General features: G+C 45.7%; 1 protein-coding gene across 1 annotated transcript; it reads left to right on the forward strand.

Moving 5' to 3' along the window:
* On the forward strand, positions 1 to 26,734 carry ATP6AP2 (ATPase H+ transporting accessory protein 2). The gene is made up of 9 exons (XM_084790806.1): positions 1 to 162; positions 8,180 to 8,310; positions 9,541 to 9,672; positions 17,501 to 17,596; positions 17,753 to 17,890; positions 18,746 to 18,799; positions 20,103 to 20,252; positions 21,537 to 21,656; positions 25,598 to 26,734. The coding sequence occupies exons 1-9, from the start codon at positions 123 to 125 to the stop codon at positions 25,787 to 25,789; spliced, it is 1,053 nt and encodes a 350-aa protein (XP_084646932.1). The 5' UTR covers positions 1 to 122; the 3' UTR covers positions 25,790 to 26,734.
* Positions 26,735 to 27,713: the final 979 nt, after the last annotated feature.

The raw sequence follows: 27,713 nt of genomic DNA on the forward strand, positions 1-27,713 counted from the left end.
AGGGGAGGGGCCTGGATGATCGGACCTTTCTGGAGCGCGTCACTCGGTCGGGCTGCGGTGCTCCCTAGAGTCCCGGCGTCCCTTTTCGTGTGGCCGGTCTCCGTTTCAGTAGCCGTGGCACCATGGCTGTGCTTGTCGCTCTCCTGTCCTTGTTGGTGGCGGGTGAGCAGCCGGGGAGCACTGCGGGCAGCCAGGGGGTGCGGGGACCCTGGGCGGGCGCGGCTGCGGGCGGGAACCGCAGTGGGGGCGGCCTTGGTTTGGCGGCCGTTTTCGGGGCTCTGGTCCATGATCTGGCCCGCACGGAGGGGTCTCGTGGTCTCCGGAGCCGGGCAGGGCCACCTGAGGGGACTACGGAGCCGGGTATCAGCCTTTCAGGGAAGAAAGCGCTTCGCCCTTTGCAACCCTGTCCTTCGATTTGCGGGATCACTCCTTCCCTTTTCGATGGCCTTCGGGGGAAGGGATTGCTTTTCTCAAACCATCTTTGAACTGCAACCCACTACCAAGAAGGGAAGACTGGCCAACGAGTTAGCCGCCGCTGGCTGATGTCTACCCCATCGACCTCCATTTCTAATGGTTGTTACTAACAACGGATGAAACCTTGCCTCTCTCATATTTGCTTCCATCGTATACATGCATTTCAGGGTGCAAAGTTGAATCTTCATTTTTTTATAATGATTTTTTATTCTATAGATAAACGCAGACAATCCCCGAGTATTGAGGTCAGTTCCCAATGCCAAGGATTTGGAGACTAGGGTGTGAGTCATGCTTTTAAGGTCACATGTCAAATAAATGGTAGCTTTCTTAGGGTAACCTAGGTTCTCTAACATGGAATAAGAAGAGTTGAAATAGCCAGGCACGGTAGCACACGCCTGGAATCCCAGCATTCGGGGAGGCAGAAGCAGGTGGATCTCTGAGGCAGAAGCCAGCCCGGTCGACAAAGTGAGTCCAGGGCAGCCAAGGCTACACAGAGACGCCCTGTCTCGGGGGAAAAAAAAGAGTAGAAATGAGCTAATATTTGGCCTGTGGCTGTGCATCATGTGGAAATGCATTTCATTTTTCAGTAATCCATAGGCGAGAGTATTCTCGTAAATCAAGCTGGCATGATGTACCATGTATCAAAGCTGGATTTGAGTGCAGATCAGGCGACTTCCAAGTAGGGGGGCATGGTTCCACTATGTGAGTACTGCCCAGAGGATGCGTAGCATAGCAACATGGGAGTCGGGGGGCGGGGGCTGAGACTGGGGTGCACGAGGTAGGAAACAACAAGTCAAGCAAGCCAGGAATGGTGCCTCACACCTTTAAATCCCAGCACTCTGGAGGCAGAGGTAGGTGGATCTCTTGAGTGTGAGGCCAACTCATCTACACAGTTCCAGGGCAACCACACAGAGAAACCCTGTCTTGAAAAACCAAAACCAAAACCAAAACCAAAAAAAAAAAGAAAAAAGAAAAAAGTCAGGTGGAGAACAAGTTGGAGGAATGGGTGTGTTTTGTGTCAAAGCTACCTCCTGTCTATGCTTCCTGAGATGCTGAGATGTCCTGCTTTTGGAATGACAGTTGAAGTGGAAAAAGACCAGGGATGTTTTTGAAAACCAAAGCTCTTCTCCACTCCTGGAGGTGCCGAACATTCTGTGTTAATAGTTACAACTGTTTTCAAGCCTCCAGAGTGTTGGGGGGGGGCTTTTTCCTTTCTGTTGTTGGCTCTGGAAAGGCCATTCTTATTTCTTTCTCAAGATGCTTTGGGGATTTTTTTGTTTGTCTGTTTGTTTTGTTTTTTTCTGAGACAGGGTCTCTCTGTGTTAGCCTTGGCTGTCCTGGACTTGCTTTGTAGACCAGGCTGGCCTCGAACTCACAGAGATCCTGCCTGCCTCTGCCTCCCGAGTGCTGGGATTAAAGACGTACGCCACCATGTCCAGCCCACTTTGGGGATTTTTGAGGTACTTGGTAGTAAGTGCTTGCCACAAAGGCATGAGAGCACGAATTTGAACCCCAGCACCCATATGAAAAACTGGCAATAGTGGAGTGCCCTTCTAATCTCAGGGCTGGGGAGGTGGAGCCAGGGAGATCACTAAAAGTTCATTGCTGGCCACTGTAGCTCTGGTGGATGAGCTCCATGTCCCAATGAGAGGCCCTGTCTGCACAGCAAGGTGGACAGTTCCTGAGGAAAGACACTGGAGCTTGGCCTCACATGCTGTATGCTTACATGTAGAATTACATATTTAGCTGGACAGCTGTTGGAAATTCCGTGTTTTAATATCAGGCCTGACATCTTTTGCAATCCTAGCTGGCCCTGAACTCAGAGATCCACCTGTCTCTGCCTCCACTGGGTTCAGTTCTGTGACAATTCTGAGTCAGTGAGGCTTAGGTTGTCGCTTTGGTTTTTTGTCTAAGGTAAAAGAATTGTTTCTCTATGTGGTTTGGACGTGCTCTCCTTGCTACGACAGTCTCATTCATGTGACAGTCCAAGCTTCTGTGGTGCTGGCCTTTGTCAGGTGACAGTAGAGTGTTATTTTCCACAATGACTAAGTGTGATTTAGAGGAAGACATCTTTAAGCGCTCTGGTTTCACTGTTTCCTTTAAAACAGCGTTAGGGAACTAGAGAGAAACTAAGGAACCTGGCCTAGGAATACCATGTTGTGAGGCATATTTGAAAAAGCTCAGATATCTAGCCTGGAGAAGACACCACCACACGGAGTTCGTGGCGATGTGATGTACAGAAGGGAGTGGGGTTTTGTTAACCAGTGTCCTCAAGGACAGAAAGTAGCCCCCATCCGGTTTTGTAGGGGATTGATTCCATTCGCCTTTCATAGATTTCCACTGCACAAGACAGTGAAGTTCTCCTAGGAAGGCACAAGAACTCCCAAACACAGACCGCAAGAAGCTCAAGGAACTTTTCCCCCAAGAGAGGTGCCTCCCAAGGGGGGGAGGAATGTGTGAACCGCGGAGGTGGGGGAAAGAATTCAGGTGGAACAGTATGTTTGCGTGATAATGAGAGCTGAAGAGCAGTGCGTTTGTTGAGATGTCCAGGGGGCATTTTGGTTTTCCCTACAAGGCGGTGAGCACAGGCATTTTTAGCAGAGGGGTAAATAAACAGACTTGTGTTTTGGAAATATGAGGAGAAAACTGGATCTGAGGGTCATGGGCAGCCAGCTGTAGCCGACCTGGTGAGGGTCGGACATGGTAGTGGTGTGTTGAGGGGGAGTCAGCGGGCGATTAGCCGCCGAGCTGCACAAGAGCCTTCAGGGGGAAGTTTTCAAGTAGCTGAGTGAAAAAGGGACCACAGAAGGCCACAGAAAGCTAGTGAACTCAGGTTCAAACCGACTTGAGTTTAAGGGGGCAGAGAGACTTACGAGGAAGTGTCAGTGTTGAGTGTGTAGGCCTCAAGACCAGGCGAGAGGTAGACTGGGAACAAAAATCTGGGAGCTGGCAGTGTGTTGCGGGGAGGGGCTTGCCACCTTAGGGGCAGATGGGCTCAGTTGGGGACAAGAATTGAGTCCTCTGATCTTTCAAATGGAGTATGCAACACGATTCGCTTGCCAAGTGTGAGTACAGGCTGGAATTTCCACATGGGCCTTTTTAAAACAATCTTTTCATTTTGAATTGGAATGGTCACGTTTGAAACTGGTTTGTATCACGATGAAGACACTATGGAGGTTAAAATGTTGTATGTGTGTTTTACGGGACAGTACAGATTTGTAACCGATGATTATACACACGCATGCCATGTGTATTATAGAGACAGGTAGCTAGGTGGGGTACTTTCCATTTTTAATAGAAAGAGCTGACATCCGAAGTCTGGCACCTCAGTTTTAAAGGCTGGAACAGGAGAGCAGGCAGTAGGCAGGCATTGGGAGGGAAACCCAGGCCTTCCTTCACCAAGGCCAACATGGGATTTCAAAGAGGGGCTTGCCAGTGTCAGATGTGGGGCGGGGGTAGGGGGTTGGGGGGAGAGTTAGGTAGGTAACGGCAGAGAATTGTGTTGCTGCATTTGCTGCACTGTTGCAGTGGGGTAGGGCAGAAATGGCGTCCAAAGCAGGCAGATCTGATTTCCAGGTGGCTTTTGTTTTGGCAAGACACTCACTGGTAGGGCTTTGTACTGGTTCTAAGTTTTGGTGCCTGCCTCCGTCTAGTCGCTTATCTCTTGCTATGTCATCTGTCACAAAGCTGGATTAGGAAATGGTAAGTGAATAAGTCCCTAGATGGATGAATGAAAGCCTGTAAGAAATGCCGCCAGGCAGGGGTGGCGCACGGGAGGCAGAGGCAGGTGGATCTCTGTGAGTTCGAGGCCAGCCTGGTCTACAAAGGGAGCCCAGGACAGCCAAGGCTACATAGAGAAACCCTGTCTCGAAAAACAAAACAAACAAACAAAAATACCCCAACAACAAAGAAATCCAAACAGAAGATTGTGACAGACTAGCTGTTCTTCTCTCCTGACTAGAGGACGAAGAGGTACAGCTGGGGACTTTGCGTGAGAAGAGCAAGGAGATGGCCTAGCATCTGTATGGTTTCTCTGTGAGGCTGGGGACTAAAGCGGAGGCTTGGAAGCCTAGGAAGTTGGAGGTTAGGAAGCCGATTTCAATTGAGGACAAGGAAAAGTTATCCAAATACCTAGAATGCTGGAGCTGACCTCTGGTGAACAGTGTTTGTCCGTTGAGGTGGCAGTCCCTCATCGCTATGGGGTGCCTGCGGTGTGCAGTAGCTAGGACAAGGTCACCCTACAGAGGACCCTGACTCAGGCTTTCTGAGCACTGGGCTACTAAAGGAGCACTGTGCAGCTGTGGTTGCATTTGACCACAAAGGTGAGGCAATTACATCACACTGCCTCATGGGGGTGGGGGAGGGGGAGCGGGGGATTTGGGAGGGCGGGTTGAAGGCATGGGGCCCTCTCAGAACAGAGCTATCTCCATGTCCAGGTAGGTTCCTAAAACGTGGGCTGTTCTTGGAAAGTATAGGCTCCTTGCCTGTTTTCCCCAGCCTTTACAAAGCAAGGCTGTCACGGTGCCTGAGGTGTTACATTTTGAATTTTGCCCTGAAGGCTCTGTACAGGTACTAAACCAAGGTGTCTTGTTGCTTACAGATGACCATTCCATTCTGCTTTTTTTTTTTCTTTGCCTTCAGCTAAAAGTTTAGAAATTCTTGCTCTGGCCTTGGGCTGAATTGAGACTCCTATCGGTCCTACTGTGTTTGTACCAGCCTGAGGCCCTTTATTTACTGTCAATACTGCAAAACCAAAGCATTGACTGTTTTTGCTTCCTATCTCATTCACATAGCATAGGCTTAACCATTTCTTTCTTGAGGTCAAGGGACTAACCCTGATGCCTTACTAAAGCCTCATTTTCTTTTCTTTTCTTTTTTTCTTTTTCTTTTTCTTTTTTTTTTTTTGGTTTTTTTTTTTTTCGAGACAGGGTTTCTCTGTGCACCCTGGCTGTCCTGGACTCGCTTTGTAGACCAGGCTGGCCTCGAACTCACAACGATCCACCTGCCTCTGCCTCCCAAGTGCTGGGATTAAAGGCGTGCACCACCATGCCTGGCTCCCTCATTTTCATATAGGAGGCCTGGCCAAGACTGCTTTTCGACTTGGAACGAATTTTTTTTTTCACAGGAACCCAAAAGTTTCCATTAGTTACTTGTCTTCCTGGGGCTGCGGCTCAGGGGTGGAGTGCTTGCCTTAGCAAGCTTCTTCAAGCCTTGGTCCCCATCCCCAGCACCCCAAAGACAGAGACCAGAGCACTCAAGCACTGGTGAATAGGCCAGATACTCCATTCTTAGGGAAGGTCTTTAAATCAGTTCCTTTCTTTGTGTCCTTGCCTTTTGTTTGTTTGGGTTTTTTTGGTTTGGTTTGGTTTTGGTTTTCCGAGACAGGGTTTCTCTGTGTAGCCTTGGCTGTCCTGGACTCTCTTTGTAGACTTGGCTAGCCTCGAACTCACAGCTATCCACCTGCCTCTGCCTCCGCAAGTGCTGGTGCCATCACGCCCCGCCTCATGTCCTTGACTTTTTTAGAGTAGACACTTTGATTAGTTCGTGATTACAGGGAATATTTTCTCCACGTCCTGGTGTGCAAACTGAAAACAGTCTTTCTGGACCTTGTTTTCGGAAGACGGAAGTAGCTTATATCCCATTGGTAACACCTACCCACACATGGACACACAGACCCTTGATGGTCCTCACTTCACTGTGTTGCCTGAGAGGAGGCACAAGGAAACGCGATGTATCCTAACCTATAAAGATTGACTGGCCTGCCATCTTGGGGTGCAATAGGAATGTTATAAATATTTGCATGTTATAGAGAGGTGCGGTTGGCAGAATAACTCAAAGTTATCAGGTTTCCTCCCCTATTAGCATCAGGGCTTTGGCTTTTTTTTTTTTCCATTTTCAATTTCAGAGGACTGCCACTGGCCTTTGATTCTTGCTAAACTGCCATGTTCCCTTGTTAAGAGCCATCTGTAGGAGGGTGTCTATAGCACTAGGAAACAAAAAGCCCTCTTTCAGTCATCCAAGGCTCAGGGAACACCATGGAAGAGAGGGCGGAAAGTGTGTACGCGCCTGGGACTAGAGAGAAACTCGGCAGCTAAGAACACCGACTGCTTTTCCAAAAGACCTGGCTTCAATTCCTAGTCCCCGCATCTCCCAGCCATCTGAAACTCCAGTTCTAGGGTATCTGATACGCTCTATCGGCCTCTGAGGGTACCAAGCACACACAGACACACAGGCAAATGCTCATGCAGGTAAAATAAACAAATACATAAAAATAGGGTAAGAGCCCACCGAAGGGCTGTTGTGGAACACTGTCTTCCAGGCATGACATGGTCATGCCACTTTTTTTTTTTTTTTTTTTGGTTTTTTTGAGACAGGGTTTCTCTGTGTAGCCTTGGCTAATCTGGACTCCCTTTGTAGACCAGGCTGGCCTCGAACTCACAGCGATCTGCCTGCCTCTGCCTCTCGAGTGCTGGGATTAAAGGTGTGCGCCACCACACCCAACTGGTCATGGCACCCTTGAACTCACAGCAGTTGTAATTAGATGCACAAGATCAGGCCCATCAGCATAGTGGCATGTACTGTGGGGGGTTATGAAGCCTCAGCCCTCCCTGTGGATTATAGGCGCAGTGTCTGAGGGAGGGAGTCTTATGAGGAGACTCATCCCTGAGGAGCTGTCAGCAGTTAGCGGTTGCAGGGGTGGGGAGGAGTCTTGGTGTAGCCACTGGTTAAGAAGCCATACACCTAGCCGGGCAGTGGTGGTGCACGCCTATTAATCCCAGCACTCTGGAGGCTGAAGCAGGTGGATGGATCTCTGTGAGTTCGAGGCCAGCCTGGTCTACAAAGTGAGTCCAGGACAGCCAGGGCTGCACAGAGAAACCCTGTCTCGAAAAATCAAAAAAAAAAAAAAAAAAAAAAAAGAAGAAGAAGAAGAAGAAGAAGCCATATACCTGTAAGGTTTTTTTTTTTACCCATGCTCCTGTGTGCAGGCCTTATTAAGCTCTGGCTCACTCCCCCAAAAGACATGAAAATAGAAAGTAGACTAGTTAGGAAGAGGAAGGAAGGGGGGTCAGTGGCAATGGAGGAGGCAAGAGAGGATAATGGGTGAATAAGATCAAAATTCAATCTATATCTATAAAAATACCATAATGAAGCTCATTATGCATTAGTTAATAGTTGCTCATTTAAAATTTTAAAAAGAAAAATCCCCTTGCATAGTTACATATGTACCCTGTTCCAGTACAGTGTATATACTTAAATTCTGGGTGTGGTGGCACACGCCTTTAATCCCAGCTCTCCAGAGGCAGAGGCAGGCCAATCTCTGAGAGTTCAAGGCCAGCCTGGTCTACAAAGGGAGTCCAGGACAGCCAAGGCTACACAGAGAAACCCTGTCTTGAAAAATAAAACAAAAAATAACAAAACAAACCAAAAAATTCTTACACTGATGCTTTGGGGAGAAAATTGTTGATGGACTTGGAGCATAGCTCCGATCTGGGACTAGGTTGTTTCAAGTCTACAGTAGCACATATGTTCCATCCTAGAATCTTACCCCAGATTTCTTCATCTTTATGATTTAGTATTTTGTCCAAACGTAAGTTAGCCAGTGAAGAATGGGGGAAATGTATCATTATGTTTCATAAACTTCAAGGTGGATGCAAACAATTTATAATGACGGTAATTGATTTACTCATCTTTTTTCCCCCCTCAGGTGCTTTAGGGAATGAATTTAGCATATTAAGATCACCAGGGTCTGTTGTTTTTCGAAATGGAAATTGGCCTATACCAGGAGATCGAATCCCAGACGTGGCTGCACTGTCCATGGGCTTCTCTGTGAAGGAAGTATGTGTCCTTAAAAATAAATGGTTGTAACTGCGCCTAAAACATTTTTTATTGATTTCCTCCTGTAGTCAAAGGGAGCAGCCGCATGCAGGTACATTTGCCACAGATGACAGGACGCTAAGAGGCTCGTTGGTATTTGGGGTAGTCTTAGGCAAATGCTTCTGAAACCAAGTTTTCATACATTAGTATCAGTATATCTATGTGTTGTTTATTATTAAGAGAAGCCTTATGTGTGTGTAGATGCATCTATCTAGTATTTTAAGTATATTTTTATTTTGAATTGATATGCAATTTACATAATACAGGCATGCTGCTATTAATAGTCTTCTATTTTGCCCTGCAGTTAATTTGCTACCAATGCTGAAATGCCTGTGCGTCTTATCTGGAGTTAGATAATGCAGCCAGTGGCTGCGTTTTCCTGGAATGAAGCTATGAGTTTCTGGCTAGAATTATAGTAGGGACCTGGATCCAGTCAGTCCCGAGGCCTGGAGCTCAGAGCTTAGGCGGAGGGGCTGCCACTCGCTCTGCTGTGTCTTGCTGTTACACTCTCTTGCCACTTTATAAGTTGCTTGCTGATGTCATCAGTCACCTCTAGACTCCAAGTACTGGCAAAAGCAACCGCTCTGCTTGGGTACCACTGGCCGTTGGGCTAAGGGTGCAGCCCATGAGCTCGGGTTTCTCTGGACGAGCAGAATAAGTATGATTGCTTGTTTGAGCTGAAGGATGAAATCTGTACCTAGTTCTCCACAAGCTTAAATGTGACCATAAATGACTGTCCCAATGAGTTTCAGAGATAATTATTAGTAAGGCAACACGAGTCACGGGGAAAGGCATTTTACATATAAAGCATTTAGTCAGGAGAGAACATTTTGACAGTTGTTGCTGTCACTGCAAGGTAAAAGTGATGCTGTGCGTAAAGGGAAGAGAATAATAGTTTCACAGTCTGGAAAAACGTGCGGGGCTTTCGTTTACTCGCTTGCTTTCTTACACAAAAGTTGTGAGCAAACTTTCTGATGAGTATAATTTTAAGAGCACGAAGAAGGCGGGCATCCACGCCCCTGCTTGGGACACTGTTGCTGTCGCTTCAATAAGATGCCTACTCTGCCTGCCTGTGAATGATCTGGGCCGGTGTCAACCCAGAACCCTTTCACTCTGGTTATTAGACCTTACTGGAGATGCAGTTTCCATATTTGAGAATTAAGAATCGTTTTGTACATTTTCAACATTTAGGACCTCCCTTGGCCAGGGCTTGCCGTGGGTAACCTATTCCACCGGCCACGGGCTACCATTATGGTGATGGTGAAGGGAGTGGAGAAGCTGGCTCTCCCTGCGGGCAGTGTCATCTCCTACCCTTTGGAGAATGTGAGTATTTCTTAACCTAAACTGGGGGCATCGGAAACTTTCTCTGTCAATTGACTTGAATGCAAATGATTTCTAATAGTATAATCAGCTGCCAAGATTAGTCTCATTTTTCTTAGTCTTATGAAATCTTACTGCGGTAGCTTCAGTAAATATGTGTGTGTGTGTGTGTGTGTGGACTTTCAATCTCTGTATCTTTCTTTGAACTGGCTTTATTATCTTGCTTGTTTTCTCATTTAAAAAAATGAAGTATAGAGCCGGGCAGTGGTGGCACACACCTTTAATCCCAGCACTCGGGAGGGCAGAGGCAGGCGGATCGCTGTGAGTTCGAGGCCAGCCTGTTCCACAAAGGAAGTCCAGGACAGCCAAGGCTAACACAGAGAGACCCTGTCTCGGGAAAAAAAAAAAAAGAATTATACTCCAAACACACTTCTTTTTTTCTGTGCAACTTCTCTAAAATAATTTCCCTTGAAGTTCTTTTGAAAGTAGTTCCTTTTTACAAAAACATTACACAGTGGTTGTAGGTTTGCTAGAATGTTGCCATGCTCAATGGAGGAAGAGTTCTAAGATAAAAAATATCGCCTTGCCGGGTATGGTGGCGAACGCCTTGAATCCCAGCACTCGGGAGGCAGAGGCAGGCAGATCACTGTGAGTTCAAGGCCAGTCTGGTCTACAAAGTGTGTCTAGGACAGCCAAGGCTACACAGAGAAACCCTGTCTCAAAAAACCTAGAATACATATATGTATCTCCTCCTGTTGCTTTTCTATTGCTGTGATAGACTACCACAACCAAGGCAACTTACAAAGGGGTTTGGGGCTTTGGTTCTAAATCGGTAATAGTCCATGAAGGCAGAGTGGAGGGATGGTGGCGGGGTGGGGTGTGGTGTCAGGATGGAGGTGTAGAGGCGGAGTGGAGGGGTGGGGGGGTGAGGGGAGGGGTGGTGGAGGCTGGGTAGAGGGGTGGAGGGGTGGTGACGGGGTGGAGACGGGGTGGTGGCGGGGTGGGGGGGTGGAGGGGTGGAGACGGGGTGGGGGGTGGTGACGGGGTGGAGACGGGGTGGTGGCGGGGTGGGGGGGTGGAGGGGTGGAGACGGGGTGGGGGGTGGTGACGGGGTGGAGACGGGGTGGTGGCGGGGTGGGGGGGTGGAGGGGTGGAGACGGGGTGGGGGGTGGTGGGGGGGTGGGGGGGTGGGGTGGAGGCGGGAGCAGGAACCTGACAGCTTACATCTGAAAAGCAAAAGCAAAAGCAGAGGGATGAGTTCAGAAGGGCACAATCTCAGCTCTCCAAGGCGACCCTCAGTGACATGCCAAACAGGAAGATGCCATGAGCAGGAGCTGACACTGAATTTTTATCCTCTGCAGAAGGCTAAGGGACCATAAAATGCTTCCATCTGTTCTTGGGAAGATGACTCTGAAGTTCCAGCTACCTCAGAAGGTCTGGCTTGCCATTCTCGGTTGTGAGGCCCCAAGAGTCAGCTGAAAAAAAAAAAGTCAGAATTAAAGATATAGAGAGGTTCCTTCCAAATTCAGAAAATCTACCCCTTGGAGGGCATCTACACAACCAGGGCTCCTTTGATGGAAAATTGAAGGTGAAGCCGGCAAATTCAATCCACCTTCACTTTTCTTTTCATTTTTTTCTTTTTTCTTGTTGAGACAAGGTTTCTCTGTGTAACAGAGCCCTGGCTGTCCTGGAACCTGTTCTATAGCCCAGGCTGGCTTCCAACTCAGAGATCTGCCTGCCTCTGCCTCCCTGAGTGCTGGGATTGACTGCTTTAATTTCTAATTGCATTATATTGTAAGACTAATCCGGGCGGTGCTCACTTTGGGGGGAGGGAAACATTTTCAGACTGCTGTGATCCTATTTCCAAGTACATGTGGCATACTTACAGAAACAAGTATGTGGGCTGGAAATGTACTCATAGCTCAGTCATGGACTACCCCACCTAGCATGCATGAAGCCCTAGGTCCAATTCCCAGCTACACACACACACACACACACACACACACACACACACACACACACACGGATGAGCTAGACCACAAGGCAAATCTGAACACAATAAAGAGCCAGTGTCAGTATAATCGTAGCACTTGGGAAGCTAAGACGAGTGCTGCTGTAAGTTTAAGGCCAGCCTGGGCTAAATAGTGAGTTTGAGGTAAGCATGGGTGGCAGGAGACCTTGTCTCAAAGACGTCAAAAAGCCATCTATTTGGGTCAACACACCTTTTCCCTGTCCACTTCTCTCCCAGTCCTGATAACATGCCATCCTGCTCCTGGCTGCCATGAAATCAGCGCTACCTTAGATGCCACATATCAGTGAGCTCATGTCATTTGTTCAGCACCAGGATTATTTATTAGCATAATGTCTAACTTAGCCATGTTGTCACAAAAGATGAGTGTCCCCACCCCTGTGGCCCTTTGAAGGCTCAATGGTATTTCTACTATGTATATATGTTACTATTACACCCCCCCCTCTTTTCCTCTCTGTTTTGGTCTAAAATAGAATCGAGGGCAGCTTGTATGCTAGACCTATACCCCCCGCCCTAGGATATTTTCTTTATCGATTTTTTTTAAAAGACACTGTTTGCTTTCATATCTTTGCTATTGTGACCAGTGCTGCTATGAACTTGGGAGTGTAGTAGTGGATTTCTTTAGCTCACTGATTTCTATTTCCTTTCCATACATACCTAGTGGGCTAGAGAGATGGTTCAGTGCTTAAGAGCATTTGGTGCTCCCACAGAGGAGCGGGATCAGTTCTCCCAGTGTTCTTACCAGGCCACTCACAACAGCATGTAACTCCAGTTCCAGATGATCCTGTACTCTCTTCTGGCTTTGTCAGGCACCTGCACACACATGTTCCATGTTCATACACTCATTCAGACCCAGACATATGCATACAATTTGAAATAATAAGCCTAGATATATCCCTAGAAGTAGCACTACTGGAGTATGCTTTAGTGCTATAATGCACAGAAAGATGGGGGTTATAATACAAATATACTGCTGGGTGCAGTGCTACACGCCTGTAACCCAGCACTTGGGGAGGCAGAGGCAGGTGGATCGCTGTGAGTTCGAGGCCAGCCTGGTCTACAAAGTGAGTCCAGGACAGCCAGGGCTGTTACACAGAGAGACCCTGTCTCAATAATAATAATAATAATAATAATAATAATAATAATAATAATAATAATAGTAGTAGTAGTAGTAGTAGTAGTAGTAATAAAATAATGATAATAATAATAATAATAATAATAATAATAATAATTTTAAAAAACTATCAAATATACTATACAATACAAAAAATATTATCTTGGTTTCTTTTTATTGCTGTGATAAATACCATGACCAAAAGCAACTTGGGGAAGGGCAGGTTTATCTAAGCTTATGGCTTACAATCCATCATGAATCAAAATCAGGGCAAGAAGTCGGGGAAGGAGCCTCAAGGCAAGAACAGAGAGAATGGAGGAACGCTGATGACTGGTTTGCTCTCTATGGCTTGCTCAGCTTGTATTTTTATACAACCCAGGCTCCCCTGCCCAAGGGTGGTGCTGCCTACAGTGGGCGGGGCCCTCTCAAAGGAGTCATTAATCAAGAAAATGCCCCACAGACTTGCCTATAAGCTAATCTGGTGGTGGCAGTTTTTTTTTCCTCTCTCCAATTGAGGTTCCCTTTCCCCAGATGACACTAGCTTATATCAAATTGGCAGGACGCTCACCAACATAAATAAATATATTGCACATTTTTAAATTGCATATTAGATCTTAAAAGTTTTCACCACACAAACCAGGAATCTCCTCATTTCTGTTGTGACCCAGAAGAACAAGAACAGAAAAGCAGTGGTTGTATCGTATAAAGCTGGGCTGCAGAAGTGATTCACATAGTCCTAAGGATGAATGGTCACGGCTTTAATTCTTATGTAACCATTGGGGCTGGGTAGAATGATTGGGACAGCGTGGGTGGGGCAGAGAGCAGGCTGGTTGGTGATATGGGGAAACTAAGTCTTCCATTTTGGGTAGTGGATGGTAAACGGGTGATGCCTAAGCTGGAAAAAGTCAAGATGTAGTAATGAAAATGTTTCATTTAGAGATATAGTGGGGGTTTTTGGTTTTGTTTTGCTTTGCTTTTGTTGGTTTGTTTTGTTTTTCAAGACAGGGTCTCTCTGTGTAGCTTTGGCTGTCCTAGACTCGCTTTGTAGACCAGGCTGGCCTCGAACTCACAGTGATTCACCTGCCTCTGCCTCTCCAATGCTGGGATTAAAGGCGTGCGCCACCATGCCCGGCTGATATAGTGGTTTTTAAAAGAAGAAGTCAGCGAAGTGACATGAGACGGAATGCCTCAAAAGAATGGGAAATGGGATGGGCTGGGACAAACATTTTTTCATGAAGTTTCAAAGGACTTATACAGCTCTTGAACACTCATTTTAAACTAGGAAAACATCGTTGCAATAGATACACTCCTAAATGCTTCATGACTTGAAGAGGACTGAAATCACCTGAAATTTCTCAATTACTTAGAACTGAATAATGATAAATGAACCGTGGGGTGCCGTTGAAGTGGTCTGAGGGGAGAACTTATATGCATATATCAGACATTTAGATTTTCTAATATTAGAGGTTAATAAGCTAAAGAAAACAGAAAAGTTGTCAGAGTAAATACAAGTAGAGCAAAGAGAGAGAACAAGAAAGATCAAAAGGCAAGTTCTTTTCACCAGGACTATTTCTGTAATATATTATGTGATTACTGTAAAAAGCATTGTGTTTAAAGTTTATTAGAACAGAACCCCAATTTTGATTTTTTTTTAAAAGACAGGGTCTTGCCAGGTGGTGGTGGTGGCACACTCCTTTAATCCCAGCACTCGGGAGGCAGAGGCAGGCGGATCTCTGTGAGTTCGATGCCAGCCTGGTCTACAAAGCGAGTCCAGGACTGCCATAGCTAACACAGAGAGACCCTGTCTCAGAAAACAAACAAACATACAAAAAGCAGGGTCTTGTGTAGCCCAGGTTGCCCTTGAATTCTGTGTTGCCAAGGCATGTGCCACCAGTACGTGTGTGCTAGGGCCTGAACCGAGGGCTCCATGTAGAAGAAGCACGCTCCCCGCCGAGCCCCATCCACACAGGCTAACCTCACTTTACACGAGAAGAAGCCGTGACACGAGCTCACTGTATTGCTGGACCTTGATTGGCTACTTCTGATTATCTTGGAAGAAAATGAGGAAGGAGATAGAAGGCCCAGAGAACAGTGCCCACACAATCTAAAGGTGGGGGGGGGGGGCTGGGGGGGGGCTACTTTTGAATTCTACTTGGCAAGGCTTCCTTTTGTCAGCTCGCTGCTACTGTAGTTTGAAGTGATACCGATGGAAAACTTCATGGACAAACAGGCATACCTCTCTAAAACAGGGTGGGAAAACATTGTGTTCCAATCACCCAGGCTTTTTACCCTTTGAGCTTAGCAGTCTATATGATTATTATATAGACTATACACTTATTTCTTTTCCTTCCCAATCTGGTATTTAACTCATTCATTAGCTTCTCCAGGTTGATTGCTAGGCACGTATCCTTCAGTTGAAGGAGAGATAAACCTGTTTTTTAGGATCCCAAGTGCGGGATTGGAACGGTCTCGTGAGAGAAACAGGTGAGGTTAATCCACTAGAAGAGCAACCATCTCGTGCGGAAGCTTAATTGTTGCCAGCTGAAAAGATCCTGTGAACAGACTCTGGGAGGAGATACATAAATGAGCCCAGAACTGGAGGCGGGGCTTTATGGAGACTTGGGATAGTTTTGGCTGTTCATCGCTACACTTTGAGACATTCCTAGAGAGAACAGCTCAAGGAAAGGCTTCGGAGCTCCGGCTCCTGCTGAGGTTCTAGGTTCTGGTTACCCCAGGTTCCAGCAGAAGAAATCCTGCAGCTCACCGCCAGAAGAATCGTTCCTCGGAACTGATATCCTTACGGTTTTGTTATTGTGTCCATTAATCCTCATTTCCTATTGTTTTGGTTAGTTGGGTTATAAGTGATGTATGCTTGGTCACTAAGTTGTTAATAAAATATATTGGTTAAGAAAATTGAGCCTACATCCAGTCTTTAACTTTGCTGAGCCAGGTGCTGTTCCACTAGGTGAATGAGGTGGGCAAGTTAGTGTCATACGTGTTTCCGCCCAAGCCTGAGGAGGTGAACAGTGCAGAGGCTGGCGACAACATGCTTTTGCAAGCTTGGTTGCTTTTCCTCTTCTCTAGTTTCTTGTGACCTCATTTTAGAAGCTTGCAAAGAGTTAATATGCATCTTGAGTAAGAGAAAAGCATCGTGCCTGTAGTCATAGAATGCTGGAATTGATTGGCTTCGTGTGGACACTGATATTTTGTCAGTAAGGTTTCTATACGTACTTTCATTTCTGCCTGTACACAGTTGGCATTCATTTGCTGCTTACAGACAGTAACCTTTAAGTAGTAAATGGAACTACTGGAAGAAAAGTGACCAAGAAATCTCCATTAAAACAAAACCACACTGGGTACAGTGTAATTCAGACACTTGGGAAGTGGAGGCAAAGAGGTTCACAAGTTTTGAGGCCATGAAATGAAGCTACATAATAAATTTGATACCAGTTTGAACAACTGCTTATTTTTTAAAAGTACTATTGGTTAAAAAAAAGAAATCTTTTGAAGCCAAGTGGTGGTAGTTTAATGCCTTTAATCCCAGCACTTTGGAGGCACAGACAGTCGGATCTCTGTGAGTTCAAGGGCAGCCTGATCTACAGATTGAGTTCCAGGATAGCCAAGGCTACACAGAGAAACCCTGTTTTGAAAGGCCAAAAGGGGAAAAAAAAGAAGAAAAAAAAAAGCAAGTTTTAGGTTGTGTAGGGTTTTTTCTTTTTTTGAAAGAGAGAAAAATAGAATAAAACAGGGTGGGTAGCAAGGTGGGTATGAAAAAAACATCACAAAACATTCTGGTGAATTTTATATGGCACCATAAAGAAGAATGAAAAATTATGTCATTTGCAGGGGGTAGCAATGAGTAGAATAAGAAGCGGTTATGTTCAACAAGTCACGCCAGACCTTGAAAGTCAAATATTACATGTGTTCTCTCATGTAGAGACCAGAATTCAAAAAGTGAAGGGACAACCAACAAAGTAATAGGGAGACTAGGGAAGACCCTGGGGGGGGGTGGAGAGAGGGGGGTGAAGGATGGTAGAAGATGGCCTCATGTTCAAAGCACATATGGGAGCATGGACAATATGATCACACCCATTAATATGCAGTGTTAGTATATAACAGTGATAATGTAAAATGCTTGTTCCTCCCGAGAGCCCTCCTGGTGTAGGTTTTTCTATGTAGCCTTGACTGTCCTGGACTCGCTTTGTAGACCAAGCTGGCCTCGAACTCACAGCGATCCGCCTGCCTCTGCCTCCCGAGTGCTGGGATTAAAGGTGTGCGCCACCATACCCGGCTTCAATTTCTTAATTATATTTTACCATGAATTTATTAACCAAGTGTACCTTACTTATAACCCAACTGTAACCTAAACAAGAGGAAAAGGAGATTCAAGAACACAAAAAGGAAACCTTCTGGGTATCCGTTCCGAGGAAAGATTCTCCTGGTGTAGTCAGCAGGATTTCTTCTGCTGGAACCTGGAGCAACCTGAACCGGGAGCAGGAGCAGCAGCCGGAGCCTGGAGCCCAGAGCCCCGAACTTTCACTGGAGCAGAGCGGTTCTCTTGAAGAGCCTCTGGACGGGGAGTGCTGACCAGCCAAATCCTGGGGCTGCTTGCTTCTACTATCTGGATGACTTTTTTTTTTTCCACTTTGTTTCAAAATATAATTGCAGTTTGACGGTTTGCATTTCAGGCGGTTCCTTTCAGTCTTGACAGTGTTGCCAGCTCCATTCACTCCTTATTTTCTGAGGAAACTCCTGTGGTTTTGCAGTTGGCTCCCAGCGAGGAAGTAAGTAACAATGTTTTTATTTCAGATCTCTGTGACGAAGTGTTAGTTAATGACAAGTTCAAAGTAATTGTGTGAAAAGGGCTGCATAGTATCTGTGTGTTGGAATGAATCCCTAGGAGGCAGCAGCTAACCTAGAGATCCGGATTCTTGTTGTAGAGAGTGTATATGGTGGGGAAAGCCAACTCCGTCTTTGAAGACCTGTCAGTCACGTTACGGCAGCTCCGCAATCGCCTGTTTCAAGAAAACTCTGTTCTCAACTCACTTCCCCTCAATTCTCTGAGCAGGAATAATGAAGTAAGTGGTTCAGTTGTCCAGCGAGTAGAATAAAAATGTCATGATTAAATTCCCATTCCACACGCTGCTTGAAACCTGAGCAAGGCTGAAAGTTGTAGAAAATGAAACATTGGACACAGTTTCTTCTGAAGTCCGTTTTTCCTTCTGTTGGCACGGATGTCCATGAATAAACGCCTTTTCTGAGGTGCACTTTAGTGGTACTGCTCGGACACCCTGCTTCCCACCAGTGTTCCCAGTTGTTCCAGACAGGCCTCAACCCAGTCTTCCTGGTGACCTGATGTCGTTATTCCTTCACAGCTGTTGCTAATATGGAGTTGGTTTTTGTATATACTTGGGATGCGCAGGAGACATGCCTGCTTTTTTTTTTTTTTTTTTTTTTTTTGCTATAGCCTCACTATGTAGCCCTGGCTGGCCTGGAACTTACTGTGTAGATGAGGCTGACCTCAGACTCGCAGAGAGCTGCCTGCCTCTCTTTCTTGGGTACTGGGGTTAAAGGCATGCACCACCATGCCTGACAGCCATCCCTTTGTCCTTTATAGCCATTGTGGGCAGCTATAAAAGTAAGTAAACTGGTCCACCGGTAGGCTCGTGGTATAGCAGGGAAGATCAATGCTCAGGCAAGGTTTCCTCAGAAGTAGAGCTGTTGAGAGGTAGCCACGGTACCAGGGTTGTGACCATCACCTTTTGGATAGGGAATAATGTTTTACATGCCTCTTTTTCTGGTGCAGGGCCTGGAGGAAAGTAATGTAAACTTACTTGATTGCTAGTCGTAATATGTTGTACTTGACCTGACAAAGGGCGGTGCAGCTCTCTGGTGTGTTCTGTCAAGTAACGCCCCTGTTTTGGTCTCTAAAGGTTGACCTGCTCTTTCTTTCCGAACTACAAGTGCTGCATGATATTTCGAGTTTGGTGAGTAGGCTGTTGGAACTTTCAAGTTCTATTTGTTTCGGTTCCCAGAATATCTTTAAATGAAAGTGATATCCCCGATTTATTAAAGTGAGAAAATGGTGGTGGTGGTCATGCCAAACTCTCGCTCGTGTTAGGGGCCATTCCTTTTGCATGTCTGCCTTCAGGAGAGGCCATAAATCCTCCAGGAACATAAGCCTGCGAATAAACTACCTGGGCTGTAGTTGGAATTTGCCCATCCATTTCTTGTCAGACATGACAAAAATAGGAACAAGGAAGGCGCCGTGGTGGTGCATGCCTTTAACCCCAGCACTTGGGAGGCAGAGGCAGGCAGATCGCTGTGAGTTTGAGGCCAGCCTGGTCTACAAAGGGAGTCCAGAACATCCAGGGCTACACAGAGAAACCCTGTCTCAGAAATGCCCCCCCCCCGAAAAAAAAAGTAGGAACAAGGACCATGCATGGTGAGGACCTATTGATGTAGTCAATAGGCAGCACAGTCCCCTTGTGGGTCCCTTAATATGGGGGTGTAGGGACTACTTCTGATATGGACTCTGGGGCCCACACATTGATTGATCACTTCCCCCTGGTGAGGTGGCCTTGCCAGGCCACAGAAGAAGAGGATACAGGCAGTCCAGATGAGACTTGGTAGGCTGGGGTCAGATGTTAGGGGAGGAGGGCTCCCCTTTCTGAGGACCAGGAGGGGGGAGAGGTGAGGAGGTGATGAGTGGAGGGGGCTACAGTTGGGATGTAAAGTGAACAAATTATAAATAAGTAAATAAATAAATAAATAAAATAGGGACAATGGTTTGGACGATTGATAGCATTAACCAGGTTGAAAAGGAAAAAAAAAATATCTCAACTACACATTATCTTCTAGTGAGTGCCTTATCGTCCTCATGACTAAAATAGATCATGTTAGTTGTCTGCTAGCTCTGAGGTTGTTTCCCAAACCTTTTGACCAGGGCTTGGTTCAAGGGGTTTGAAAGCTTAGTGCTGGGGGCCCAAGCGAGGTGGTCTGGGAGGGTATGCAGGGGGAAGACACTGATGGTTCATCAGTTCCTGGCATTTCAGTCCAGCCAGTTAACTGCTTCCTGCCTCGCCTCACAGCTCAGCTTTTAAAACTGAACAATGAGATTTGTATTGAACTCATCAGAAACTCATTTAAGGACATTCCCTTTGCTGCCGTTTTCAACCTATCCTGGGCTGCGGTGCACTGGTGTGGTTCTGTGGCAATCTAATCTGTTCAGGTGTGAAACTTGATTTGGTTGTACTTGACACCTCATTTGTTCGATTCGTTTCTTCGAAGTTGTCTCGACATAAGCATCTGGCCAAGGATCATTCTCCTGACTTGTACTCACTGGAGCTGGCCGGTTTGGATGAACTTGGGAAACGTTATGGGGAGGACTCTGAACAATTCAGGGATGCTTCTAGGATCCTTGTTGATGCTCTCCAAAAGGTAAATAGGCATGTGATCGGTAAGAGGGGTTGCCATGGGACCAACCATTCTCTGTGCAAGGGTGGAGCTCTGGGCCTCACACATGCCAGTCAAGCAAGCCCTCTCCCACCAAGCCACGCCCCAGCCCAACTGACCTTCTCTCGACTTCTTTGAAGGCGCTCTAATTACGATGTCTAAGAGGAATGTAAGGTGGGGTTCGAGGTGTTAAAGTGCTTACCTAGCTTGTGTGAGGCCTTAAGTTCAATTCCCACAAGCACTAGCATAGATAGCAACAAAACAGTGGTGTAGGCTCAGAGGTGTATATTGGGCGGTGCAGTGGCATATGTCTGTCATCCCAGCACTTGGAGGTGAAGGCAGGCGGAGCAAAGGTTTTAGGCCTACCTGGACTATCTGGTAAGACTCTGTCTTTTTTTTTTTTTTTTTTTTTTTCCGAGACAAGGTTTCTCTGTGTTAGCCTTGACTTTCCTGGACTCACTTTGTAGACCAGGCTGGCCTCGAACTCACAGAGATCCGCCTGCCTCCGCCTCCTGAGTGCTCGGGATTAAAGGTGTGCGCCACCACGCCCGGGCTAAGGCTTAACTCTTTACTGAATATTTTAACATAAGCAAACCTGGAAGGCTCTCTTTGTATTAATATGTATTAATATTGGGTCATTTGTAAGTATTGTAAAGCTGCAAATAATTTTAACAAATATGTATTTGACCAGACACAAATGATCAGTATGTAAAGCAGTATGTATATTAATTTGCTAACTTACCCATTCTACTGTATATATTGGAACAATCCCTTGTATGTGCAATTTAGATCCATAATTCTTGTCGTTAGTTCCTCATTAATATAGTAGAACAACCATCCCCACAGCAGTTCAATTCTGTTAAGCGGTGCATATATTCTAGAGAGGATCTGGAGCATGTGCGCGCTGTGCATCTGTTCCTATGCACATACTATGCCATTTCATTTAAGAGTATATAGTTCAGATCTGTAGAAAGTTGTAGAACAGTTCTCTGTGGATAGCAAAAGACAGTTTTATAATACTTTCTTTTTGTTTGTTTGTTTGTTTTTGTTTTTTGTTTTGTTTTGTTTTTTGTTTTTTGTTTTTGTTTTTTGAGACCTGGACTCACTTTGTAGACCAGGCTGACCTCGAACTTACAGAAATCTGCCTGCTGGGATTAAAGGCGTACGCCACCACCGCCCAGCAGTTTTAAAAAAAACTTCTGTTAAGCAAACATACAAAAGTAAACAAACTGTCTCTACTTTGCTATAATGTTAATAAGTGACTTTCAGTTTGCAGATGACATGTACAGTCTCTATGGCGGGAACGCAGTGGTAGAGTTAGTAACTGTCAAATCATTCGACACATCCCTCGTGAGGAAGTCAAGGACCATCCTTGAGTCAAAACAAGAGGTGAGTGTGTGTTCAGATCCTCCTGCTTGAAAACTTTGACTACTCTAACGAATAGAACCTTGGGCTGCTGACAAGATGGCTCAGTGGGTAAAGATACCTCTGCTGCCAAACCTGACGACCTGAGTTCGAGTCTCAGGACCCACATGGTAGAAGGAGACAGAGGAATTCCTGGAAGTTGTCCTCTGACCTCCACGTCCACATAACTTACATACATATATGTGTAAAATAAATGAAATGTCATTTAAAAATTAGAAATCCTAAAGGTGAGTATGGTGGTGCAGGCTTACAATCTTAGCACTTGGGAGGTAAAGTCAGGAGGCTCAGGAATTCAAGGCCATGCTTGACTACATAATGAGTTTGACGTCAGCCTGGGCTGACCTGTCTTTTCTTTTCTTTTTCTTTTTCTTTTTTTTTTCCCAAGACAGGGTTTCTCTGTGTAGCCTTGACTATCCTAGACTCACTTTGTAGACCAGGCTGGCCTCGAACTCACAGCAATCCGCCCGCCTCTGCCTCCCAAGTGCTGGGATTCAAGGCGTGTGCCGCCACGCCCGGCTCAAGGGCTGATCTGTCTTAATATGTCCCCTTGCCTCCTCCTAGAGGCAGGGAGGGGACCAGAAAAACAAGTCCTGCTAAATGGTGCACACCTTCGGGAGGGAGAGGCAGGCAGATCTCTGAGTTCGAGGCTAGCCTGGTCTCCAAAGTGAGTCCAGAGAAACCGTCTCAAAAACAACAAAAAACCAGAAAAACGAAAGGATGAAAGTCTGTATTACCTATAGGCGACATAAATGAGCAGTTAGTAAACAGGCTTCCTGTCCATCCAGGGTTGTGCTTTTGCCAGTGACACTCGGTTCCTTGGGCTTGAGCTCAGGTACCATGAAAGTCTGAGCTGGGAGGAAGAGTGGCCTGTCAGTGCTGGCCCGGTGATTAATGTTAAGGCGCCGTCAGAAGTTCATGGGAGGGAGGACTGTGCTTCTCTCAGCCTATGCACTCAGCTTTTCTAGAGACACGTTGTTTTTGCGCCCGAGTCCCCCAGTTTCTGGGATCCTCCTCATACACTGCCTTATCATTTTGATTTAGTTCATCAGTATTTCAATATGGGTCCTGTTTTGACTGAAAGTCGAATGACCCTTTCACAGGGGTGGCCTGAGACCGTCGAAAGCCATGGGTGTCCTCCATGCCCAGGCTTGAGGAGTGTGGGAGTTGCAGGGAAAGGGCTCTAGCCAGGACCGATTCAAGCCGCTCTAGGGATGGCTGGCTGGAGATTGTTGTCTGCCAGATGGGACTGACATAGAAGGGTGTCTGCCTAAGACTGCATTTCAGTCAGGTATGAAGGCACACACCTGGAATTCAAACACTCAGACAGCTGAGGCAGGAGGATTGGTGTGAGTTCAAGGCCAGGTTGGGCTACATTGCAAGACTGTGGGGTTTTGTTGTTGTTTTGTTTTAAAGCCAAAAAGCTAAGGCCTCAACTCTTGTCTTCCTCCTCCTCCGTTCTCACTATTAAACCTCTAGGAGTGCTGGCTAAAAAATAGAGTTTCAAGCCAGGTGGTGGTGGCGCACGCCTTTAATCCTAGCGCTCGGGAGGCAGAGGCAGGCCGATCGCTGTGAGTTCGAGGCCAGCCTGGTCTACAAAGTGAGTCCAGGACAGTCAAGGCTACACAGAGAAACCCTGTCTCGGGAAAAAAAAATAGTTTCAGATGCGTAACTCAGCTCTCAAATATGGGGTTCCTACAAAGTAAAGAGGAGGGACCCGTAGTTAGCAGGCTGCCAGTGGAGGGCACCAAGAGGCATTAGCTCTCTGAGATTGAAACTAACACTTCCTTATAAAGTTAGGGAGCCGGAGCAGGCTGCACCCTCAGTAAAAGGGAATAGCGATAGTTTGCCCACCAGCAAAAGGAAACAGAGACACTCCATGGTCCCATACGTGCCAGGGGTAGGGCTATTCCCAGGGCACTGTTAACCACAGGGCTCTCTTTGTATGGCTTTGAGGCTTACCTTTATATTACCTAGGAACCCTCCAGCAAGAAGTTAATGTAAAACCTACTCCCACACTGATGACAGCTCTCTGGTGCCCGGCTAAGTAAACGTACCACCTCTGCTAGTTCATGCGCTCAGTGCACAGTGCCGAGGGGACCCCAACAGCTAGGCCCCCAAATACAAACTGAAAAAGTATAAAACATGGGCAGGGCTAATTGACCATTGCCTTCCCTATGGCCAAAGCAACAAACATCAAAATTAGACCTCAAGAACATCAAACACCATACGGGTATAACCCATAAAATACCATTTAGAACTGATTGTAAGAGTGTATGTGTTTTGGGTCGGGGACGTCGCTGGGGAGATCATTTCAGTCTGACCAGGCGCCTGCCATCAGCATCCATCACTCCCCTGCGTTCATGGTACCTTAACTGTGTGCTGCTCTCTCCTACTTCAGAGGACAAGAACTTTCTTCTGAGTAGGTGATGGTTGCAGGTTAGGTTGTAGTGAGGACTCAACAGTTCCGTGCAATGCATACACACTCAAAACGCATGTGAAAAGAAACTGACCTAGCCGTGTCCAGAAATCCAAGGAAGCGCTGCTTACGGATGTGAAATGCTTTGTGTCCACGTTGAGTTCCCCACAGGAGAATGCACATATCTGGGGGCCCATCAGCTCCTTTCCTGTCTTCCAGTTGAAATCTTATGTTACTTTAAGCAGTGGTAAGAGTTTAAGGAAGTAAGCCAGGCATTGTGGGTACACATCTGTAATCCCAGAATTCTGCAGGTGGAGGCAGGAGGATCATAAAATCCATGCCAGCCAGGGCTAGATAGCAAGTCAGCCATCTCAATAAATCCTCCCCCCTCCCCCCCCCCAAAAAAAGACGGGATGTGTGGAACACTTACCAAGTGTCTACAAGCCCTAGCTGTGTTCCTTAGCACAGGAAACTTAAAAATAAAGACAGCAGCAGCAACATAAAGACCTGTCACTGCGTATGTACTGCATGCCAAGTGCTGGGCCACCCCGTTATCCTGCTAGCCTCAGTGCTCTGTGAATCACTTCCTTCCTTCCTTCCTTTATAGTTTGACTGTATATGCATTTTTATTTTTTTGTAACAAGGCCTCTCTATGTAGTCTTGACTGACCTAGAACTCAGGATTGTAGACCAGGCTAACCTCAAACTCACAAAGATCCTCCTGCTTCTGCCTCCTGAGTGCTGGGATTAAAGGTGCCCATTACTGTGCCCAGCCTATCTTACCTTAAACAGTGTTTCATTTTTACCAAGGTTTGAAGTCTGTGCAAAGGGAACCACACTGCACGTATGTTTTGATGTTCTTTGTTCAGTGTTGTTCTTAAAAAATATCACTGGAAGCTGGGTAGCAGTGGCGCACACCTTTAATCTCAGCACTCAGGAGGCAGAGGCAGGTGGATCTCTGTGAGTTCGAGGCCAGCCTGGTCTACAAAGTGAGTCCAGGACAGCCAAGGCTACACAGAGAAACCCTGTCTTGAAAAACTCAAAATACATACATACATACATACATACATACATACATACATACATACATACAAACAAACATACCATTGGAGCTCAATCCTACTGCTCTGTGCCCTACTGTCTGAACATGCAACAATTGCCTATTGTGTTGAAGACACGTTGCACATGTCTCTTGGTGCAAACAGAGCCGTTTTTGTTTGGGGCTAGGCTTACTGGGTCACAGGCTCCGCAAACCTTCAGTTGCACTGCCTACCACTGAATCTTCTTACAAAGTTGGACTTGCTTCTTTTAGCAACAGTGCCAGTGTCTTCTCCAAGAAGGAGCCCGTTCCCGGCTTCTGCACAAGTAGATAAGTAGCTTTTACTCCACTTAGGAAGCCCTAAGCGTCTGTTAGGCAGCAAGTCATAGACATGATAATCAGAATAAGGTTTTAATCTTAAAGTTCTCTCCTCTTCCTTTCTTCATTGTAGACCTCCCAAACTCCCTATAACCTTGCTTACAAGTATAGTCTGGAGTATGCGGTGGTTTTTAACTTGATCCTGTGGATTATGATCGGCTTGGCCTTGGCTGTGATTATCACCTCTTACAACATTTGGAATATGGACCCAGGATATGATAGCATCATTTATAGGATGACAAACCAGAAGATTCGAATGGATTGAGGTTTCCTTATGTTAGACTTAGACAACAGATTTGGTGATTGGCTGTTTTGGTAAAGTATATCTTTCAATGTGGTTTAAAGTAGACAGTATACTTTAAATTTATTTTTAAAAAATCCATAGATTTTGTTCTCTATTTTGTGTGTGCCTGTGGTTTCTTTAGAGTGATTTATAGTATTGACAGATTATATTGTGATATAGATTCCATAATATGCTCAAATATTGTCGACATAGCCATATAATAATGTAATTTCATTCCATTTAATACATTTGGAAATATGCACTGAAAGAAATGTAACCCACTTAGAATAGTTGTGTTAGTCCTGTTGGAAAATGCACTGGGTTTCTTAGAGAAGCTTTCAATGCTTGAGTTCCTTATACAGGCTAGCTAAATCCTAGGAACCATTTGTAAATGTCTTAATCTGATGTAAATATCTCTGAGACAGGAGGAAAGATTTTAACTAAGAGCAGCCCAAAAATATTGAATATGCTTATACAATCGCTTAGTTCTGGAAGTGTATGTGATTGGCAGGCTAGCTGTTTTTAGTCTCTTCTGCAAGTTTGATGATCTGTGTGGTTTAGTAGAAACATTAAAAATATATATATATATAAATATTATGTTGATTTTAGAAGAGACTAGCTTTGTGGAGTGTAGATGCTTGTAATTAGATATATAAAAACAAACCTGTGGGGGCTATCTTGAAGCATGAATATAGGATATTTTTATTCCCCTAACCTTCCCCCTGTGAAGTTACTCTGGTTTGTGTGTGTGGTACAGCTTTAATTTGTAGACCCTTATGTGGAAGTGGATGGTTGCTACCGTTCATGTGGAAATGGACCAATATCTATATAGAGTGACAAATAAAGGTAATGATTCCAAATCTGTGCCATTGCAATTCTAATTTTTATTATAAAACCCTAATTAAACAGGCTGTTATTTCACCAGGACTGGCTGTTTTATTATATAAAGGGCTCATACTGTTTTCTACATTGCCTGTTCTCATGGCCTCCTGAGACTTGGTACCAATGTAAGGGAAATGTTTTAGTTGCCATTCCCGTGACTGAACTTATGCAGCATACATAACAGACTCACACTTGCCTATGTAGGAAAGCTTTAAATGTCCCTGTAGCATTTGAAAAGATGAACAAGCACTTGGTTAGAAAATAAAGGGCTTTCTAAGGTGAAGAATTGTGGTCGCAATATTCTTAAAACACATGTATTTGAAATTTTAATTTCCTGTTTGTATTATGTAGCACCTGCCCATGAACCAGAAACCTACCTTAGTTTAGTTGTAGCTGAGTCTGTCTCCTTTGAAACAATTATCAGCTCAGGCAACATTGAACATGGCAGCTTTGAAAAGACACAGGATAGCTGGGTGTGTTGGTGCACACCTTGAATCCCAGCACTCAGGAGGCAGAGGCAGGCTGGATCGCAGGCCAGCCTGGTCTACAAAGGAAGTCCAGGACAGTCAAGACTAATATAGAGAGACCCTGTCTTGAAAAAGAAGGAGGAGGAGGAGGAAGAGGAGGAGGAGAAGAAGAAAGAAAGAAAGAAAGAAAGAAAGAAAGAAAGAAAGAAAGAAAGAAAGAGACAAGGGACAGTATTTTTTGTTGTTGTGTTTCGAGACAAGGTTTCTCGGGGCTGTCCTGGACTCTCTTTGTAGACCAGGCTGGTCTCTAACTCAGCAATTCACCTGCCTCTGCTTCCCGAGTGCTGGGATTAAAGGCGTGCGCTACCACGCCCAGCTAGTATTTTGTTTTGACACGTGTTTTTGACAGTTATATGTTAAATTTCTACTTAGCCAGGGAAATCTTTTTGTCTCTTATTGAAGTCAAGCAAGAGTGAAGTTGATAGCTTCGCGGAGAGAAAGTCCACACTGTTCTAAAACCACACAAGTGTCCTCCATGCTAACTCCTCACCAAGTTT

The sequence above is a fragment of the Acomys minous genome, assembly GCF_964271855.1.
Source record: "Acomys minous genome assembly, chromosome: 7".
NCBI lineage: Eukaryota > Metazoa > Chordata > Mammalia > Rodentia > Muridae > Acomys > Acomys minous.